Source organism: Sinohyriopsis cumingii, chromosome 7 (genome assembly GCF_028554795.1).
Source record: "Sinohyriopsis cumingii isolate HCF-2022 chromosome 7, ASM2855479v2, whole genome shotgun sequence".
Taxonomy (NCBI): Eukaryota; Metazoa; Mollusca; class Bivalvia; order Unionida; family Unionidae; genus Sinohyriopsis; species Sinohyriopsis cumingii.
This window is the reverse complement of record NC_142967.1, coordinates 52,821,953-52,845,448: the sequence shown is the minus strand read 5'-3', so window position 1 is coordinate 52,845,448 and position 23,496 is coordinate 52,821,953. Positions and strand designations below refer to the sequence as shown.

General features: G+C 34.3%; 1 protein-coding gene across 2 annotated transcripts in view; it reads left to right on the top strand.

Moving 5' to 3' along the window:
- LOC149795258 (Fanconi anemia group I protein-like) overlaps nt 1-23,028 on the top strand; it is a 164,497-nt gene extending 141,469 nt beyond the window's left edge. Inside the window, exons 28-34 of one of the 2 annotated variants that reach the window (XR_016422292.1) lie at nt 296-480; nt 5,482-5,598; nt 6,544-6,648; nt 8,738-8,833; nt 16,945-17,100; nt 21,273-22,378; nt 22,462-23,028. Coding sequence is in view for 1 of the 2 variants with exons in the window: in XM_089964989.1 (XP_089821115.1) it covers nt 296-480; nt 5,482-5,598; nt 6,544-6,648; nt 8,738-8,833; nt 16,945-17,100; nt 21,273-21,437 (824 nt within the window). In the remaining variant the exon portion in view is untranslated. Of the gene's footprint in view, nt 1-295; nt 481-5,481; nt 5,599-6,543; nt 6,649-8,737; nt 8,834-16,944; nt 17,101-21,272 lie in introns of both variants that reach the window. The other variant, XM_089964989.1, reaches the window with a different exon arrangement.
- The last annotated feature ends 468 nt before the right edge of the window (nt 23,029-23,496 follow it).

Genomic DNA, 23,496 nt, shown 5'->3' with positions numbered 1-23,496 from the left:
TTTTCTAAAGTAAAGCACTTAGAGCTTCTAAAGACTAGGTGCTATACAAAGTCATTATTATTATTATTATTATTATTATTATTATTATTATTATTATTATTATTATCACAAATCAAATTGCCTACAGTTGTTAGATTCAGATGTACCATATTTACCATATATGTTTCTTTTGTTTGAAAACTTTATGTAACAATGTTGCTTCTAATTTTCTCGATTATCGAGTCTCTGGAAACTCACTTCAAAAGATGAAAAATCTGGCTTGTTGGTAGTTTTAACAAAAGTTTGATTGATTCAGGTGATGAACAAGTTGATCTGACTCAGAGAGAAGACTATGAGAAGTCAATATGTACCAGACTGGGGATACTCATCACTGCTTTCCATGAACTGGTTCAATCGACAATTCCCATTGGAAACTGTACAGACATACTCCTAAAACTGGTAACAAGGCTGTATGGAACAGTTACCAGCTTAGTTAAATACGTAAGTATCATCTTAACTGCCTGCAAAGGTTACCGTATATACTTGCATATAAGCCTGTTTGCGAATAAGCCGACCCCCAAACTGAACAGGTATAAACACTAAAAAGTGCATGACCTTTGTATAAGCCGACTTACAACTCCGAGGCATCTTAAGATGCACGAGGTAAGTTCTAAATGCATTTATTTAGGGAAACTTGTATTGATAATTTATAAAAATTACATGTATACTTATATCAAGGTTGGTGTGCAGGATTATTAAAAACAAATGGTATAAACTTGTTTGAAAAGTAATTAAATTTTCTGTTTTCTTATTGTTTTTGCCTAATTGAGATTTGTGTATAATTTGATCGAACGATGACAAGAATTTAGAAATCACTAGTTCCTGTAACACCACCTCTCTCTTTTGACTCGATTATTGCTTGTTTATGTATTATTGCATTGGATGTTTTATATCAGTGCACTGGTAATTACATTTTAATGTTGCTTTGAAATTGTAAATACCTAAACTCATTAAAATGTAATCCCAGTGTGACAACACAACGAAACAAACAATATGGTTAGATTTAATGCTTGCAATTAGGCTACTGAACGTATTTACTAGCTTTCCATTGGTCAATGGTTCTTCCCAGGGTTTTTCCACGTTATTCCAGCACCAAATATACTGGCTGCCATGTATCATGTATCACCTGTTGTGTACTCAAGGCTTCCATGCAGGTTTGGAATTCTGGAAAAGGTCTAAAATTTGAAAATTATATTTCCAGGTCTTGAAAATGTCTGGAAAATTGATAAATGAATAAGACTTTTAAAAAAGTCTTAAATTTTTGTTATTACAACCATCATAGCCAGAAACCGGTATTGTGACTGCTCTTTTGCATTTGGGAGAAGATTTAGTATTCCAGTTTGAACCTCTTCGCATGTTTGGAAATGTTAATTTTTGGTATCTAAAGGTTTGGAATCTTGTTTTAAATTTATGGCAGAAACCCAATGTGCTGAAAAATGGCATTAAACCCATACCAAATAACCAAGCATACAACCTCAAAACCAGGAAGTATACTCCATCTATTTTCTTACTAGTCTTTCTGAATCAACATCATGATTGAAAATTTGCACTTAATTTGTCTATCTCATTGTATAATGACCTCATTTGTGTCTTAATTGTATGTCATAATGGTCAGTAGTACATGCAGTTTATTTCAGAACTTGACCTTTTTGCCACTTAACATCTAGTAAATGACCATTTATTGCTAGAAAATAAGATAATTTCTACAATTTTCTCTATCATTTATCTTAAATTTTTTTGCCCCTTTCCATGTAACCTAAACTCAAAGCTAAACTGATTTCACCTGTATGTGTCGTTGTTTCACTTTTTCTCAGTACAAGTGTACTTTATGCAGGATTAAGTATGGGTGCTCTATAAGAAGGTCAGGCCGGCTGAAAATAATCACCTTACCATATGATTGGATTATACTTTTGATGTATGTTTTTACTGGTCTGAAGAGAGATAGGTGACAGTTATGGTCAATCAGTTGACACAGACTAAGAAATGTGTCCATCAGTATTTCTCCTAATGCTGTCTCAGTTGCCAGCTTTCTTATGTTTCTGTCCCTTGGGGCAGAAAGATCACCAATGCTTTGCTGTCTCAGACCACTCACACAGCCTTAGCTCTGCTGTCACCCATAGTACTGTAGCCAGATGAGGCCAAAACTGAACAGACCACTGGACCAGTTCCAACCTGGTATGTCATCTAAAACAGACAAGTTCGGAGAAATTAATCTCAGCTTGCACAGTCTGGTACTGGCTATGTTGATTAACCACAAAGATAGCCAGTACCAGACACTGACATCTAAAAAGCACAGGATCTTGTCCATCACAGCTCTGGCACAGTCTTGTCCTTTACCCTCTACCACTGAGACTGGGTTCAGTGATCTGTCTTAACAACATACCAAGTGTCAGACTTTAGATGCACACAGTGTTTAGCACCTGCTCGTTCCACTTTTGTCCTATGCAATTTTTACCAGATTCAGTGAACAAGTCGCCCAGGATATCTAGTATGAGACCTATGAAGGCACGACAGATTGGAACCAAGCAGGTCTCTCACTGGACCCAGCTGTGTCGTGACCCAGGAACAGCTATGGGAATATCATATTCCTGGACACTCCATACTTGCCTCAGACCATTGACAACACTCACGGCAGTGAAATACCTTGAAATTGCTGTGTACCAATATAGATGGACCCCAACTTTGTTCATCATCCCTGACTACCAGCATTTTCACTCATGGCTTGGCTCCGATTCCTTGTTAATAAGGACAAATCCAATCTCATTCCATTTTTGCACCTTATTTATCTGGACATGGAGTTCAAAATCAGTTGGAATCAAGTTTGTTTACCTTAAGAATGGGTCTTCTTCCACACGCTCAGATAATAAAATTTCAGAGTAGGAATTTCTTAGCCTCAAAGACTTCTGAATACAACTGCATATTTCATTATGGGCCATGTGTTCATGAAACCCCCTGAAGATGATCTTTCTATTTGAAGCCTAAACTTAACCAGACCATATTCTCTAAGATTTCGACTACATGCAGTCCATCTCAGCAAATGGGAGGACCTCTCTTTGCTTAAATTCTTCACCTACTGCGGGATCAAGCACGGGCAATCAAAATTCTGCACAGACAGCAGCACAACTGGCAGGTCTGCCCATCTCCTGTCTTCCTTTAAGAAGTGAGTAGAATTTGGTCCCTTAAGAAGTGTTCCGTGCTTATTAACCTGGAGTTTAAAAATGCAGCGAATGAATTTTGACATTGGCAGACCTACTAATTCTTAAGCTTGTGCCGTAAGTCTTAAGAAAATGGCCCTTACAATATGGACTTATGGAATAAAAGCAAAAACTACGGAAATATGATTGTTGCATTAAAATCTGGATAATTCGCTTGTCTGTAATTGATTAGGATCTGGGTTTCATGTTAGATTTAGTGGCGTTGGTCAGAGAGCCAGACTAACTTTATTGTAGTTCCTCAGATGCTTTAATCTGCACGTATTTTTCAGGCAAAGCATCTGCATTATCAAACAGTTGATTATAGAACTTTTAAAAAGTGGTGTCCAGCAAACGATACATGTTGAAGACGAAAGGGAAAAAGCCTTTTCAAAAGTCTTACAGAAGAATAAAAAGGAACATTTAGATTCTTGTGAATAAAAGCAGGAATGGACACAATTACTTTAATGCTTATCATGTATCAGTTTGAATGTCTAATGAGATATGATTGCTGTCATTATGTGAAATGGAAAAAAATTCCAAAAAATAAGTTAAGTTGAGAGATAACAACAAGCCACTGAGCTGCAAATTTGCTTTTTATTGTAGTTATTATTATTATTATTATTAGTCAAACCTATCAGCCGTACTTGGGAAAAGTCAAAATTGACCTTTGTACATAGGTTCACTTTTCAACTTTTTAAAATTGTTTTTGAACAAATAACATGTACCAAATATTATAATAATTATTATTATTAAAATTGTTTTATGTTCAACAGAATCATAAAATACAAGTGCATGTTGTTCTCTCCAAATTTATGTTGCACACGGTATTACTGTATCCTACTCACTTTAATCTATTCTATAAATTAAATCATAACCGACTTAAAATAATTGCCAACATTTGCTTGTTTTGTGCACCATGAAAGACCTGCCAACTCTTACGATTTTGCCGTAAGTCTTACGAAAATTACCCTTAAAATATGGACTTGTGGCATAAAAGCCAAAACTATGGAAAAATGATTACTGCCTAAAAATGTTTTCATCCGTCTTTGATTTGGCTCCGGGTTTCATATTAGAAGTAGTGAAATTAGTTAGGGAACCAGACTAACTTTACAGCATTACATCAGACGCTTTGATCTGCACGTATTTGCTCATGCGAAGCATCTGCATGATCAAACTGTTGATCGTATAATTTTTTATAAAAATGGCATCCAGCAAGCGATACATCTTTAAGACGAAAGGGAAAATAAGCCTCTTGAAAAGTGTTAATAATTATCACAGGAAAAATAAAAAGGAATATTCAGATTCTTGTGAATAAAAGCTGGAAGGGACACAGTTATGAAAATGGATGTGACTCATATCTCTTTGCAAAGATGAATTATGAAATTCACAGAATCAAATATAACATCTCACTTATGCCTAATAATTCCTTTGATCTGAGTTTGCTACAATTTCTGCTACAACTACATAAATAATTTTCATACTATCTAGCTAATGAATTGCTTTGACCCTCCCCTGTCAAGATGCAAACAGGTTCGCTTTGGAACCCAATGTTTTGACGCCTTTGAGTTAGTATGGTGAGTACAAGTGAGATATGAAGTGTTTACACATCAATTCACATGATATTCCTTTATTTAAACAATGCCTTCCTCATCAAACAATAGTTCAGTTTGCAAACTTAGCTTGGTCATTATTATTGTGCTACAGTGACCACCTACAACAGGCAAAACCACTGTTGGTTAGGAAACAGACAACCGTAGAAGGGTAGTGGCCATTTCACACAGGACTACTAATTCGGAAATTCTTTGATGGGGAATAGAATGGCCATTGTAACCAGATGACCAATAGAACAGATTTTACCCATTTTTTTTAGTAGTAGTAGTTGTAATATTTGGTTGGGTATTTAAATTCATGCCATGGAATTCACAAATATTGATCCCAGTGAATCAGAGTGAATTTTGTTAAGTCATGTCTCTCGTATACGTCAGAAATTTTGTTTTGACTTTATTCATTTTATTGCTGTTCATACTAAGTTTACATTACTTCTACTTGGTAATGCTTGTGTAGGATGGTTTTTGAGATTGGGAAACTGGAAAAACCTACATTTTTAAATAGGTCACTGATTACCCTGGGGCTTGCAAATGTCATGATAAGAAATTATACCTGAGATTTCAGAGAAGTTCAGAGTAAGTGAATGTTTATTACATGCATCAGTCAGATACCTTAATAAAATATTACTGTTTGCTTTCAGTATGTGACACTGTATGCTCACAGACGTGGTCATCTGTCGGCTCGCTTTGAAAAGTTGGTGAAGCTGTCGGGAACCCATCTTACCCAGTACTGCTATGCTCTCATCAATTACATTCAGGTAATAATAGCACTGTTCTTTTGCATTATAGTCAGGTAATATTAAATATGGTGTCATAAATATGCTGAAGGAAGTATGTTGATGGAAAGAAAAACCATTTATCATACTATTCTTCACAAAATTACAAGATGGCAATACACACTTGCCATGAAGTAAGAAGACAATTATAATTTGAAGACATTTTGAACTTTTGACAATAAATTATAAAACACTTTTACATTTAAACGGAAACATGCTGACTGATGAAAAGAGAACTGTATTGAATTCCAACAGTTACAACATTCAGATATGAAGACTTTGTTTTTATAGTGTATTTATACAAACAATATCAAACAAGTTTTTACAACAGTGGCTTAGTTTTCATTCACTGGGTGAACACCATTATCTTTGTATTAATAATTCATACAATATGTAAATATATTTCTTTATTTACAGTTTTAAAAAATCACCATGTATCTTTCTTTATCCACTCTTAATAATGTTGGTACATTTTGAAATGAAATATACCTTAAAATCTACTATGTCTAGTTGAAAGTTCCAAAAAAGTACTTGAATTATCTCCTTTTCAAACTGTTTGAACCCCACAAAAGTGATAACAGCAACTTTTCCTTTATAGGTAGGTGTTCTATATATAAGGGTTAAAAGTGATAGTGAAATTTAGAAAAAGGACATCTACATGTGTCTTTAATGGCATGTGTCCCTCAATCAGTGATTTGTTTATGTATATTGATGGCAAGAAATAAGCTTTTCAATTGTTTTCACCTTTTTTTAAAAAATATATTTGTAAGCAGAACCTTCTGATAACCAAACAAAGGGAACTTGGAAATATTTTTGATAAAACAGCATTTTGTTAGATTGATAAAGATAAAGCTTAGGTTAAATGGGTATTTTAAGAAAATGTTGGCCTTTTCAAACAGCCGAGTCTGATTCTGTTATTGGTTATAGGCCTCAGAGAGTGAACAGTTACAGCAAGCAGCAGATAAACCCAAGAAAAAGAAAGACGATAAGAAGAAAGATAAAAAGGGATCAGCAACTTCCAATCCAGCTAAGGTAGGGTTTATCGAGGTCAGGGAAAATGATTTATGTTTTGCTGTTAGATGAATTTACACATAACCACTGAAGCATTTCATTTTATCACTGAATGATCAGTATTGAGTGTTTTCATCAATAGTTTGGAAGGTTATTCATGAGATAGATTGGGGGTGTCAGCAGGAAAAATATTCAGGTGAAACAAACCATCAAATTTTAAGTAGACTTGTAAACATAAAACCATAATTGTCATTTCCCATTAAACCTAATTTTAGAGTAGTTATGATCCATTCTATCACACATCTTAGGTATTTTATTCAACATTAAACTCCTAAAACAGCCCCTTCAGGCCCGAATCCCCCAACCACCACCCCAAGCAAATGTAGTGCAAAAGAAGGGAAAATCATCAGTTCATTTCTCTGAAATTTCTTTTTTACTTACTTATAAATAACTGCTTTACATTTTTGGACCATGATTCTATAATTACATACATGCCAACTATTACACTTTTGGCATAATCATTATGCTTTTTTACACCAAATTATGTTTTGCACATGCCTATATATGGACTACGCTTTTTTGGTACAATAAAAAAAATTAAATAAAAGTAAAGCAATAAAAGTTCTTTTTGTCATTTTAATATCTTTTCTTTAAATTCACTCAATTTTGAAAATACTCTTAAACAGATGACTGCTGCTTAAGAATAGCATAGAGTACATTCCTTATTTTCTATTTATAGCAACTATATATTACCTATTTCCAAGAAATCAGATGGGTTTCTTCAATTATGAATTTTGCCTCAGAGATTAATTATATTGATAAGCTAGTTAGTTAGCAGACCAATCGGTACTTTCAAAGAAAATGGTGCTACTTGTTAAGCATTTCGCTTTATGGTGTGAGTTGTGGATGTTATATGATGGAAAATGTTAGAACAGATGGATCTTTCAAACTTCAAGACATGTCAGATCAGAATAAAGGACAAATCAGTGCCACTTTACAAACTTGAAAAGAAGAATGTAAGAGTAATGTAATACAATTCGTTGAGAACATGATCATTCTCATTGTAAAATTCCATTTCATGATCATTCAATGAAAGTTACACATGTAGACTAATTAAAGTGAGTGCTGAATATAAATAATTTTTCAGTCTGGTTCTGATCCAAATGGATTTTGACCTTTGTGACAAGAATTTTGAGCAGCTGCAGAACCAGGTTATTAGTAAAAAATAAATTTATCTTTGTCATAGATGCTGTAATTCTGGCATATAATATATAGATTACACTTTTTTTACACCCAAAATATGCTCTTTTGCCACTCGTAATAGCAATAATTATGCTTATACCTTTTCAGGAGGTTATCATGTATACATTAAAAGCTCACCAATTAATGTATGTACTAAGTATACAATGGGTCCAATTGTAAACAACACTGACACTGATCTGCCAGCAAATTATGTTAACAGATCTAGATCGGTACAGTTTGCAATTGGACTCAACTTATAAATGAATATACACTTTTATACAAGCTCTACATCCCTCCATTTCCTGAATTCCAGACCAGCCCTGTATGTTTTAATGTCCTATATTGCTTTATTAATGTTTTGGAAGCCTCATTCTGTATTTAAAAATTATTATGTGTTTCTCTTAACACTAACAAGATTCACTAAAAATGCATATTTGAGACAAAATAGTTATGCCTTTAAACACTAAAAATGTGCATTTGATATATTCTCAGAATGGGTTTCCCATGGAAATAAAACATCCAATCCCTCCAAGGTTTTACTGTCCTAGGAAAACGGACCATGAAAGTGAGCTACCTGATTTATTTAATTCATGTCGTGCATGAATAAAATCTGGAGAAGTAGACATTTGTGTTATGTAAAAATATAAGTTTGAAGTTGTAATGCAAATCAAGAACAGAAAGGTACATTAGTCCTGTGCAAAAGTTTATTTTGTACATATGACCACATTTCATTAAAGTTTTGTACCTGTCAAAGTGTGTTTGTTTATGGGATGGGAAAGGAAGTCTAATTTTAGATGTTTGGTAAGCCCCCAGGCTTATAATAGTGGTGTTTGTTACAATGAAAGAACAATGTATTGCCTTATTTCAGTCCAGTGTGATGAAGCAGACAAGAACAATTCCAAACTTAATTTTTGCCATAGAACAGTATGAGAGATACCTTATCCAGCTCTCAAAGAAATCTAAGGTAAGATATCATTAGTGCAATTTGCCTTTGTGTCAGTTTTTATCTCACCTGTGATTGATGGGTGAGGTACCATTTTTTAGATGGTGTTGTCATTTTTAGCTCTAATGGTCATAGACCAGAAGAGATTATGGGATCTAATGTCTATCTGTCTGTTAGCACCAGTTTGTTATTGCTAAACTTCTTGGATGATTGCTATGAAACTTTACAATGCACACATTCATCCCAAGGTTTAGTTGGTACAAAATGAAAACGGTGCTGCTGAAACATCCAGTATGGCCACAATAGCAACCATCTTGAAAATTACTACTTTTTGTGAAAGATTTTTCACATCAGCATGGGGATTGCACTTAAAGACTCATCTCAAAATGGTCTGAAATGACAATCTGATGTCTAAATGTGGCAAACACAGAAGCCGTCTTGAAAATCCTGTTATTACTACTTCTGAATGGAAAGTCATAGTGACATCAGGTCTTCATCAGAAGTTTTCATATGATGTCTCATTGGTCCTCAATGAAAACAGTTCTGCTGGGACATCCAATATGACAAACATGGTGGCCATATTGAAAATTGTATTGGTTCTTCAGAATGGAATGCTATATTTCACACAAGAAAAGAGACCTTTTGTAATGTCGGCTTGGTACTAAATGACAATTATGCTGATCTGAAGTCCAGTATGGCAGCCATCCTGAAATTTTTTAAATTGCTATTCTTGAATGGAAAGTCATATTGCCATGGGATTTTTCAACAGAAAACTGCTTGTGGTATCTAGTTGATTGTTGAACTTATATTCATTATGGCTGTAATGGTGACTGATTTGAATGGCTGTAATGGTGACTGATTTGAATGGCTGTAATGGTGACTGATTTGAAAATCACATCACACAAGAATATCAGAAGACTGTAAGTTAAAAAGAAGAAATCAACATATATTTAATTCCTGGGAATTGTTTCTTAGATACTGTTATATGTATACTCGTGAAACTTGATTGGTGCTTCACCTTGAGGGATACTACTCAATGCAGGTTATGGTGACTCATCCCATTACGTCTGATTCTCCACCAGTTGTGTTGTGATGTCAAACTCCATTTCTCTATACAGTACCAATTGCGAAACTTTATCAGGGCATTCCTTTTTTAAAAAATAAAAATGTATTTACACTTAGGAAAATCAGGTTAGATTGACCATATTCACCATATTTGTTGGGGCAACACCAATTAAGTTTTAAAGTAAATTTTGTTTTGCACTGTATGTTATGGAACACATCATTTTATTCAAGTCGTAAGAGGTGGGGTAGCTTTTATATTGTCCAAAAATTACATGTTGGAAAGTGCACTCCAACTTAAACTTTTTTAAAAAATAAAAAAATGGGTACTTGAGATAAAACTCTTTAATCCACCGCAGCATCGTCTCATCAACCCAACCCCAGACATGCCAACCCTCCCGTTTTTTGCAGGAGACTCCCTGAATTAAATCACACCTCCTGCACTCCCACATTAATATTTTTTCTTCCAGAGAAAATTCGTTTCATCAAAATAAATCTGGAAAAATTCATTTAGTTTAAAGAAAAATGTTTTTGAAAATCCCCAGCATGTAAGACCGGAAGTGTGCAGAAGTTCTTTGAAAAGCGTGCAAACTTGAATCCATGTTTGGTGATCTCTTCTACAGTGTCTAAAAGAAAGGGATATTTGGATGACGTTGGAAAGTAAAAACAATATAGAAATTCTTTCCATACTTGTTATAGCCTGGTTTTTCCATGACTGGCTCGTGGAAGTGATAAACATACAGCATTTATCAAGACATACAGTTCATGTTTCAGTGTTGCCGTTGGTGGGCACGATGATTGTCATCGACGTCTCCAGTCACAAAAGTAAGTTTCTTACTGTTTATTTTTATGGCCTTTATTGTATGCTGCAATTGTAATTTGAGTGGCAGCATTAAAATTATGATTATCTTTAGCGAAATTAGGATACACTGATAGCTCGGTTAAATCAGGTACAGTTAAATAAACAACAATAGAATCGATACATCTGCAGATAATTAAAAAACTAAGACTTCATTATTATTATTATTAGTAGTAATAGTAGTATTTAGTCGTAAACCCGAAAATGTACTTTGACAATTTAGATTTATCTTCTCTTTCCTAAGAATTACATCTACTTGCCTGAGATATATAGTAAGATAGGGAAGAAAAACAAACACTTAATTGTGCCTGAAATTTTAATAAAAAGTAAGAAACATTAAATGCAATTCACTTTTGTGAATGAATGCAATTTATATTTTGTTATCTTTTGTTTCCGAGTCAATATTTTAAATTTCATTTACTTTATTTCACAGGCACTTAACATCTGCACAGACAAAGAGAAACACCCTGGAATGCTGGAGCCTAATTCAGCAGCTGCCATGGACCAAACTTGGATGAAGATTGGTGAGATCAGAAATAGCATGGGTCAAGCAAAATTTGGACTTCTTGCCAAAGTGATGATACATATCCTCGCCATCCCTCACAGCAATGCATCCTGTGAAAGAATATTTAGTTTTGTGAGGAAGAATAGGACTGACTTCAGAAGCAGTGTGAAAGCTGAGACACTAGAAAGTCTTCTTGTTGTTAAACAAGAAGGTATTGTTTGCTCAGAGAGACAGTTTGAAAAAGTTGTGCTTAAAAGAGACAAAGGAGTAACAATCATGTCTCTCCAGTAGTGTTAATTGATGCTCTTCACTGTTAAGTTTTGTTCAGTCTGTTATTTATATATTTTAATTTATTATATAAAAGTAAACCACTTTAGAATGTAATTAGTATATATTTATTTGAAAACCATTCACTTTTTGTAAACGTGTTCAACCTGTTTCTCCCTTGATGAAATCCTCCCTGCAATACATGAAATCTCCCTGAAAAGTTTTCAAATCTTGCTCAAGGACTCTCATTGGGGTTGGCAGGTCTGAAACCCTTCTGCACACATACGATCCGTCCTTTCAGTACATGAAGACATGCTGTGAAAAATTAAATTCGGAGGCAACAAATCTCCTGAAGTAGAAACTACAAGGACTAAAGTCATATTTTTATTTAAAAAATGTTTACCAGTCATGCTAATTCTCACACTTGTAACCCCATCCCCCATCTTATTGACAGCCTGTCCAGGAATGAGATCAGAGTACGCTGGACTTTCATCTATGTCCATTCAAGAAGCACTATATTGTGTATTTTAAAAGTTCTTCTATTGTTTAATTTTATTTTCAAAATTCCCATGAATACCAGTAAAAAGGAACCAAAGTTGGCTTCCCTCTGTAGGCCGACTTTTTAAAAAAAAAATTTTTACACACTTAAAAGAATTCAAAGTTGGCTTCCAAGGTCAGCTTGCTTTGTAATAAAATAACCTTCATATTTGATATCCTGTAAGTAAGTTCAGGCAATGAGTTTATTGCACACTGCCAATTTTGTTCATTCACCACCAGGCATCTGTTTGCTATACTTTTTGTAACCCATTGTAATGTGTTGAATTTTGAGTATGCATTATACATTAAAATTTTATTACAGTCATGCCAGCAAGTTTTTACATGAAGGGCTACTTTGCTCTTTTCCTATGTCAATTGTTGAATTTTGTGGGAGAAGGAGAGGCCAGCATATGTGGCTAATTTCAAATTGACCCTAGCATCGCAAAGCCGTCCTGGGAAAGTAAACATTAAGATGCCGACCATATCAGCTTAATGGGAACATCATGTCTAATAGTCGTTTAATAAAAGGAAGTTGGTATGTGTCATATTTCTCTGATTTGCTGTCAAAATCTGATGGAAATAATAATTATCTTGGGGAACAGTTAGGAATGGCTGATTATGATTGGTCAGTTTAACTTAAGGCATACACCATGGAAGAAATGTTGAATTTAAAGTAACAACTTTGGGCAAATTTCCTCAGTCACATATTTTCCTGCAAGAGGATTGAGACTCGTTTGACTCCAGGGAAAACTAAAGAGTAGTTCTTTCTCTTTAAGACAAGTAAGGGGACCAGCCACGTCTTGTAGGCAAAGACAGGCCTTTAGTGTTATGATGCACATTTTCTTGGAAGGAACAGCATTAAGGTACACAATTTTAATTTTTCATGCAGTTTTCTATTTTGTTTATGCAGATGTGTTTGATATGTCTAGGAACCATAATATGCCTCGTTTATTCAGTTTCATTGATGTGCAAGAGTTGTTTATGCAATTATTTCTTTAATTTTATAGTTGCTAGTTCATTGATAGAATTGACTGGTTGCATGCAATCCAAATTTTCAGATGTGAAGAATTTCATAGGGTTATATGAAATAATTTCCTTTGTTAAAACGATACTGATTATCGTGAGTTAACGATAATTGCATATATTATCTGATTTTTTAATGCTTAAAGAATCTTGTAGGTTAGAGATTGCCGTGAGCTAGAAGTTAGTGATTCTTATGCAATAATAATCAATAGCATGTATCTTATTGAATGGAACTGACTAGGTTGCATGTCTTAAGTTGTCATGTGGTAGCATATGCAGAGATATGGGAATGTTTGTTTATATGAACTGCTCGCATGTTAATTTAAGGTCAGTTGCTGTAAAGCAAGGGTGATGGTCAGGCTTAGATGTACATTATGGGGGTTGCTTGTAACTGGAGATAACGATTGTACCTTATTCAAAATACAGTCAAAATTTGTAAGAACCATCAACCGTTAAGATCACATTACGTCAGAGTTTATGCAGTGTTTAGATAGCTATTTTATGCTTTCTGAGTAACGAAAGTGAGAGAATTTTATATACATATAGAGGTTGATACAAATAGAGTCTGAGTGGTAATGTTGCCATTCAGGGAAACGGCTCTCTGGAACAGTCCAAAAGACAGAAGTCCGGATAAGAGATCGAGCGGTTAGGATAGAAGGATCAAGAAAGATCAAACATATACATATGAAGGTGGAAGACGTGGGATACACGGAGACAACGACTGGTAGCAACACAAATCAGGCATTGACATTATGCTGGTTTCACCACTCTCATTATCATGATGAAATGAATCAGTAATAGAACACTGCTATTGAAATTCTGTAATGTAAATTTGTTTGAATTGAATCTGGCACTATTAGTTTATGTCATTGATTAAATTGTTTTTCTCTTGCCTAAAGGGGGCTAGTATTTTCTTATTTTTTCTCAATAGGTATGCTCAGTTCTCTGCTGATGTTCTATCTATGCACTCGCACCGGGCAATAAAATTGAGGGATGTCATCCTCTAGATAACAATAGCGGAATCTAATTAACCACCCCTCTTTACCAAGAGGGAACAGCGTTACACCCATGTTAATGAAAAGATCGTCATTTGCACAGACAGTGAATATGTTTTTTAAATAATGACTTTTATTTGTGAGATACTATCAAATAGTTAACCTGGATATAGTACAATCTTGGTTATTTTGCACCTAACACCATGTCATGCATGAATGGCAATGCCTTCAAGCAATTGGTTGACATTTTCCTCTCTTGTTCGCAATTTTGTTGGATCCAATTTTCAGTCAGATAACATATTCAAACCTTTGAGTACAACCAAACACGATTTGTTTCTCTATGTTCATGTCAATGAACAATGTGTCATGTGTTGTCTGACATTATCGATACATGTTACAGTATGGCTGCCTACACTGCATATATGGAGTTTGTGGATATATTTTTTTAATTTAATGCTCAGAGGAATAAATGATAATAATGCAAGGTTAGTTTCTTTCTTTTTATTATCAAATAAGCTTTTTGTTTATCTGTTTTACTGCAACATGCAGTTGGGGTGGGAGGCACAAGTACAACATAAATTTATTTTGTTTCTTAAGTCTTGGGACATATGACCTAGTTGAAAAAACTTTCACTGTAAGTTCTGGGACAGAAAAAGATTAATTATATATATATATATATATATATATATATATATATATATATATATATATATATATATATATATATATATATATATATATATATATATATATATATATATATATATATATATATATATATATATATATATATATATATATATATATATATATATATATTGCTCATGAGACTTTGCAAGATATTTGGAATATGCCTTGTTTAAGCAGGTGAGACAACATTCTGTAGAATATTTGTTTCCACCCCATATATACATCTTAACACAAAAATCCTGTAAAATTGCCAATGTTTTATAATATTGCTAAGTGACATTGTACAGTTAACAAGTTTATTTTCTTCTGATTTTCATGTCACAAAGAGTGTACATTCAACTAGGAAATCCATTTCATGCAGGGGAAGGCCATAAAAAATCTAGTCTGTGTTCAGCCTGTTTCAAAGTTTGTTTTTCAGGAAATTTTGTTGAGAAAACATAATTTCTTTTATAAATACATTCCCTAATCACATTAAAGCTATAAATAAAGAAACTCCACTACCTCCCACATTCATCCCCACATCTGAAAAGACTAAAATATTCACCTTTACTATTTAAATACCACTGATATCTAAGGGAGGAAACTCTTATCCAGGACATCCCCTAACTATTGAAGGTGGCTACCCATCAACTGGATGTTTACCAGATTTTAGCTTTCATTGGGTACTATCAACATAGTACTGCAAGACATCCAAAGATCATTGAATATCTTTGTGATATTCTGCAAACTGGTTCAGTTTTATGCACTTGCAAACTCAAAACGTTTCTCCTCAACAAACCAGATAAGTTCATCTTTACAGTGATTCTTCAAAATATAGTATCTTTCCAACAGTATGTCCTCAAGGGGGTGTAAAATTGAGGGTTAAAAAAAATTATTGGTAGCAGAATTGGGGGTCAAGTGAAAAATGTGGGGTCTAGGATGTACTGATATATTTTCATCTGACCTGCAATTCATATTCTCTCTCTCTCTCTCAGTCTAAAATTACAAATAAATATGCACAATTAACAAACAAATGCATTGTCCATAGAGTAATTTTATTATTTCATTTTCATTATATTCATACTTCATTTTCCTTGAGACTGTTAAAAGTATGACATAGTCAAACTTTTAACAGTCTCCTTGATCTTTTCATAGCAATATTATAAAACAACATATTACATACAACATATATAGGCCAATGCAAAACCCCAAATAAATCTTTTTACCAAATGGTAGTTAATTTACTGCCTGTCATAAAACGTGTACTTTCATCGGTTTCATTATACTTTGTCCTAGAATAAATTTATCCAAAAATCAAAGAGGCTGATGATTCATCTTCTTTTTAGTAAGTTACACTTAAACTTTGAAACTTTCTCTTATTGCTGCAAAGTTACAAACCAGCAAAAACTACAATGACCCACATGCACACACTCTGTAATCTGGATAGTACATTTGTCTCTGCAAGCTTACTGATTTCTTTGTTGTAAAAGAATTCCTTGGGTGATGACGACTGTTCTCCAGATATCTTCACCAATTTTTGAAATTTCTTAAACCCTGTCATGAAAGGATTATTCACTTTTACAGTCTTCGCAATCACATAATCATAAGTTATATCAGTAATCACAATGGATGTGCCATATTCCAGTCAAGGGAATTATTTTATCCATTTTTCATTAAAGTTACAATCCACAGTTACTCTTGTGTTCTGCTTCTTTCACTTTCTTGGCTAGTGATTCTGAGTGCATGCCATTTTCATCTGGGGTTCATTTTCTAGTCCAACAAGCATTGAGGTTACTTTGGGCAACATGTTGCAGAGCTCGATGAAAATCTTGTTAGAGCTCGCGAGATTAGGGGCAGCTAATCCGTCTTAATGTTGCCTATGCCCGAAGTATACACGATGCCATCACTCATCTTATGCATTGGGTATTAAATAAATCCTGATCGCATTGTGCAAATCTTTTGTGTCAAAAATATGCATGGCAATAGAATTTGTGCGTCAGATCTGTCCAGTATATGTCTGTGCATAATGGGAAACATGATGTAGTTTTTAAATGAATGCCATGGAATGGAAGGTATCATAGTACATGACCTTTAAAAAATCGAATCATTGGAGAAACATGCTAACAGGGTTCTACAAAGAACATTACAGCAGTGTTATGTTTTTTACAGCCACAATTTCTTGCTTAGTAATTCAATCTCGTATGTCTATTTCTAGGTGGACCTGATGGAACACATGAAACTGAGCACATCGAGAGATTTTAGGATCAATGTTGCAGCATTAGAGAACATGGATGACAGTGAAGACAGTCAGGGGAGTGAGGAGGATGAAGGTCATGAGGTCACGAATGTCGAAGCAGACTCGCATAATGAGGTCAGAGTCTTATTTTATTGTTAGGAAAAGAAAATATTCAGGTAGACAATCTAAAGCAAAAATGGTGTTTTACAGTCTGATAGATGCAAGTATTTATATTTTGCTGGACTTCTGTTAGACATCACTAGGTTTCTGGAATTTTCAGATTTGTTCTTTTATTAACTGGACAAATTCCATTGCTTGTTTCCTGCATTAAGGTTTTTCATTAAATATAACCATTATTGGTAAACTACATTTTGATTGGTTCATCCTAGGAATGAAAAGCAGCTTGGTGGATAACTTGCCATGTGAACCTGTCATGGCGTTCTAGAGAAATCAGCTGTGGAAAAAATTTCTGAGCATGTTTTTTTAACATAATTTATGAAATTAATGTTAGATCACAGTGCAGACAAAAAATTACTTGAAAAGATAGTAAGAAACAAGTTGAATTGGTAATGTCTGCAGGAAATGGACTGGACAGAGGTTTTATGTCAGATTACGTTTAAAAAAATAAGTGAAACCCCATTATAATGCGATAATTCGGGCCCAAAAAATTGGATCGCGTTCATACCGGGGTCATGTTAATGCAGGGTTTACAGTATTTTACTTATTTCAGAGAACAACCCATTGGCACAGATACATTTATTCATGTCTAATGTATATCATGAATAGGGTATCAACACCATTTAATATCATGCTGTTGTAGCATGCAATTCATCCATAATGCATGTAATTCCATTGAAAAATTGCACAGATTCAAAATATTCAATAATTTGTGTCACAGATCATTGTGTCTGAATTCAACGTCTAATATATAGCATGAACAGAGTATTAACACTGTTTACTTAACGTCTGATATCGTACCATTGTTGCATGCAGTTAATCCATAATACATGTAATTCCATTGCAAAAATTGCATGCATGTCGAAACTATTCATTAATTTTGTCACAGATCATTGTGTCTGAATTCCATGAGAAAAATTAACAGCAAAATTAGGTTAAGAAAGACGAAGCACATGTTTGGTTCATTATGTTCCAGGGTCTATGAATGGTGTCTATAAAAATTTCATAGGGGGCCCCGAGTGGTCAAAAGTGCTCTCTGTTACGGATCACTGCCATCTCACCTCTGTCTGCGCTGGTTTGAGTCTCGGATTCAGCCAATGTGGGTATGTGAGAAAGCTTGCCAGTAGCTTCTCGTGTATTGGTGCTTCTTTCCGAGGTTTTCCCGGGTTCTTCCTCCACCATTAATACTGGCCGCCATACATAGCTTATCATCTGCTGAAAAATGGCATTTAAACCCCAAAACAACAGCAACAAATTTCATACTGCTAAGATTTTATCTTATGCATTTCCGCGTACCTATATCCATTGTAAATTCCCAATAATTAACACTTGTACGCCTATTCATTTGAATGACTACAGCAAGAATAATCAACAAGCAATACATGCTTTCAGCGTGCATATAACTTCTACTTCAGATTTTGTGAATATCGAAAGAAACGTGTAAAAATTTTATACAGACTTTTAAGCTGAATAAATGTACAATTTGATACCCTTTCAATTTCCAGCTAATAAAGTGGACATTATTTACGGGTCAACTGATTGTGTCTAATAACACCACCAAGCCCAGCAAACATGTTGGTGGCTTTTGTTTTTGGATGTTTATTAAACTGTGAGAATCTTTTATCAACCACAGCATTGTCTGCTGCTTGGTTGTGTATGGAGTTAAAGAAGAAACACATGTCGGCTATTGTTTGAGCAATGATTGTATTCAGAATTAATTGAAGACAATCACAAAGACGACTTACTGGCTTTACTCATGGATCAATAATAAGTAATATTTCCGATAATGTTTATTTTGGCATAACACTTCAAGAGCCTGTTGAAATTGTTAAATTTCAGAAGCCACACCACGATCATATTATATTCGAATTCATACACAAACTGTTCCCCCAAACGATAATAAACATTTTACACATTAAAAATTTTTGTATACACTATTTCATGTACTTTTTAAAAAATAATCTGGCTACGAGAAAAATACACTTACATATATTTAAAATTTCAGGAACCACGCCACGACTGTATTATGTTCCAATTCATACATGATCTCATCACCATGATGATAATAAATTTTTATACACTATTTCACGCACTTTGAAGGAAAAATATCTTATGTAAATGAATATATTACATTTTGGGAGCCACACCACAACTGCGTTATATCCAAATTCGCATTATTGTGGAGCACGTTATAGCGGGGTCGCACTGTAAATTTCCCGCATGTGATGTGCACCATATGTAGTGACAAAATTATGTATGGTCATCGGGAGAAACAAAATCTGTGCATTCATTTTGGAAAAACACTATAAGAAAAATAATTTTGAAAAATCAATAAAGTAATATTCTGGAATCTTCTAGTAACATGCCTAGGGAAGCAGTGGGTTGGGGGGGGTATAAATATTCCAGTGTGCTTAGATTACTTGGAGTTCATGTGAAAATAATATAAAATTTTACTACTCTGCATTGATCCCAAGTATGGCTTATTGGAACAGCCGTCAATAGCTGCAGGAGCAAAAAAAAAGATACTTATATTCAGATTTTTTTCTTCACAAAACCAAACTTGCAAGAAATTAATAAGATTATGTTAAAATGCAACAGTGCTGTGTTTCAAGGTAAGGGCAAAATGCATATGCTTCCTTGCAGATTAGTTCTTTAATTTGCCTACATTGCTACTAAATGTTTCAATTTTAATCACCAATTTTATCTTTGCTATAATTGTTGACTTAGTAAAGAACTAAAGAATTTATAGCAAGCTAACAGTCAATCTTATTCTGCAGTAAGAAAAAATATTTCCCTCACAAAATGAGTTTCACAGTAGTCTAAGAAAATAAAACCAGAAAACTGCTAGAATGTCTTTCGTATCATCTAAGCCTCAGTATCTTCTGGAAACCAAAACAGCAGTATCTTCTAGAAACCAAAACAGCAGTATCTTCTGGAAACCTAAACAGCGGTATCTTCTGGAAACCAAAACAGCAGTATCTTCTGGAAACCAAAACAGCGGTATCTTCTGGAAACCAAAACAGCCTCAGACTTCCCATCTCATGGAGGCTGTGGTCATCTTTTGAGCTTCTCAGTTTATGCTACTTACATATCTGAGGCCTTCCATTTTTATGCCATACAACTGTGTAGCAGGATCATATAGTGGAACTTCTGAATGTCCCACTGTCATGATAGCATTTTGAATACATTTCTAATTTTTGGTTCCATTGGCTTGCCACTACAAGCAAGACATCATTTTAAATGTGTGAAAGTCAGTATATTTAAAAGTCATATTAAATGTTCAGCTCATACTCATTCTCTTTATTTGGATGACAGTAGATAACTATCACTGCCTTTTGATCCAACTTTTTAAAAAGGGAGTGAGAGATAAGGAGCAGAAGAAGAAACAAAAAGAAAATGGCCTAATTATGGAAATACATGTTTGAATAACATACTCAAGGGCAAATACATCTCCTAAATGGAAAAAAGTAGTTATAAAATCAGTATCACCACTCTGGTGTGTGTGTGTAAACATGATATAAATATTTTTAACATTATGTTGTATTGTAATCTCTGCCGTTACTGGACATTTAAGAAACTTGATGGATAGTAGTAATAATAGTAATCCCAACAAGCAGAAAATGGTATACTATATTACATTAGAGCCTTGGTTTTTGGAACACTTCCTCAGATCAGACACTGGAGAGACCAAACTTATTAGCATTTTATACAGATGGCAAGTACAAGAAGATATACTTCTGTTAGACTGGAGTTGTAAATTTAATATTGGATGGTAGAGGGTGGGACAATAGACTGTTTGTAACTTTCACTTTAATATATATCAGAAATGTTTGGTGTTTCATTAGGGATGTTCTAGTAGTACATACTTCAGCACAGGCAGGGCACTTTCAACGTGGAGTAGTTACCTTACATACGCAATTTAAAATTCTGTATTATTTCCATATGAAATCGTCAACTAACAAGAGTAGTCTGCCTTATCTGTCTTTATAAAAACTGCTTTCCCTGGGTACCATATCTCAAATAAAAGTTGGATAATCAGAACAGTTTTGGTGTATGAACTTGTGTATTGTTTCATATGGAATGAACACTCCTGCAAGATTCAGTAATTTTTATATGATATTGTTTTCCAGGCTGGGACAGACAGTGATGAGGAAGACAGAGAGAACCAGGCCCCTCCCAACAAGAAGGCCAGAATGGATGAACAGGGAAAAGCTACAGAAGATGTAGGAAAAAAGAAAGGAAACCTTTCCAGCAGAAGCAGGCTTGGCACAAAAGCAGGAAAAACACAGGAATAATGAGAACTATGTTATGACTAAACTATGTTATGAATTTTTAACCCAGAACAGATGAAACTACTAATTAGCCAGGAAAGAAATACCATGATCATAAATGAATGAAAATTTTTAGGACAAAGGAAAGATAATCTGTTAAATTATTTCATGATGACACTTTTTTATATTTTTATTATTTTTATTTTTTATTGGTGGTACGTAGGTATTGTTTGTGTTGTCATTAACTGCATAGGTAATTTTATTTGGGCATTCTGGCATGGATTTCACATTGAACAAACAATAGTACAATCAAAAGTCTTAAGTTCAGATTTAGACTTTAAGATTTGGTGGTAATGTAAGGGCTTCTTGTTTTTTTTTTCTTCTCATGATGTAAACCATCTCATCCCTCCCACACTTAATTGGTGATGCATAATGTTGAGATTCCATGCTCAGTATTTAGAACAGCCAAATATCTTAAGTAATTGCACATAATTCTGCTAGATATAGGACAGTGTTTCAGAGATATTCAGCCAGCTTCAAGGATAAATATATTGCATAACAATTGCTCTGTATACTGTACCACTTCATCACAGGGAGAGTTGTTAAACAAGTAACCCTGTAGTTACCTTTCTATTTCAGGCTGAATCATTTTACACCTGTAGTAGATCAGGTATATTATGGCATGGCACAGCAAGTCCATCTATTAACATTAATATTTTTGTAACCGATAAATTTTCATGAATTTCTGCCAGAATATATACCATTACTAGATGGTGAATTGCATATTGTAGCCATGGTCTCTGCATCATGGTCAACTTCATGGCCAGGGAAAATGTATTTCTGTGATTTATATCCTTGACAGGTGTATAACGTTCGAACCACTTAAACTATTTAAGTGAAAGTTTGCCCAAATATGTAGATGGTGTGTGGTATACCATAGCTATGCCTTCTGTCTCATGGGCAAGGTCACTGCAAAGGAAAACGTAATTTTGTGACTTGTAGATGGTGTGTGGTGTACCATAGCTTTGCCTTCTGTCTCATGGGCAAGGTCACTGCAAGGGAAAATGTAATTTTGTGACTTGCATCCTTGTTAAGAATTTAAGTTTTGAACCACTAAGATATTTTTAAAAACACTTTGCTTGAGTAAAGTGTAACCATGCATTGTTATAGCACAAATTTGGATATGACACAATCGTAGCATGGCTCCAGAAATTTCATGTACACATATTTTCCTCTAGCACAGAAAATTAATTTTTTCCTTTAAAAGTACGAAAATTTATGTCTAAAATGTTCATTATTATGTTGGTGAAGAGATTACATATGATTTCAGATATAACACTTATGGCATGGCTCACAAAATTTCAAGTGTTGTTTTCTTTTATGCGAAAAAAAATCATTGTACAAAAAGTAATGTTTAAAATGTTCATGAGCATGTTTGAGAAAAGATTGTGTACGAATTTCTGCCAATATAAACATGATGGAAAATATGAGTATCCTAACCAATGGCTGGGCCTTTTGAGAACTTAGATCTTAGTTTATTGTTGAAAGATGATGTCTTCTCATAAGTGTTGATCTTATTATTATTGATCTATGAACAATAAAGCCATTAAGTCTTCTTTGTGTTTGTCTTCAATCCATTCTGTGTACAACCACTGTTCACTTGGCACTCAGCATTATGAGGTTAGTGTTAGGACTGGTTGGCCTGATGTCAGGATAATGTGACTGGGTGGGACATCATGCTACATGCCTGCAAAATGATGCCTCAGTGCTAGACATCACTATAAACTGTCACACTGCAGACATCGCAGCGATATGACTGAAAAATTGTTAAAGCTACATTAAAAAATCTAAATCACACACACAAAGTGACAAATGAACTTTTTCAATATCATTGGCATCATACTCCCCTCCCAACATCAGCTTTATAATCTGTAGTATGAAAGCTATCTGCCAAATTTTGAAAGACTGTTTCAATATATGCACAGCTATCTGCGCCTGCAAGGATAGGCACATATACCAGGAGTTTTTTTGAAAATATACATCCTAAATACTTATAATATGATTCAATCTTTACCTCTGTATG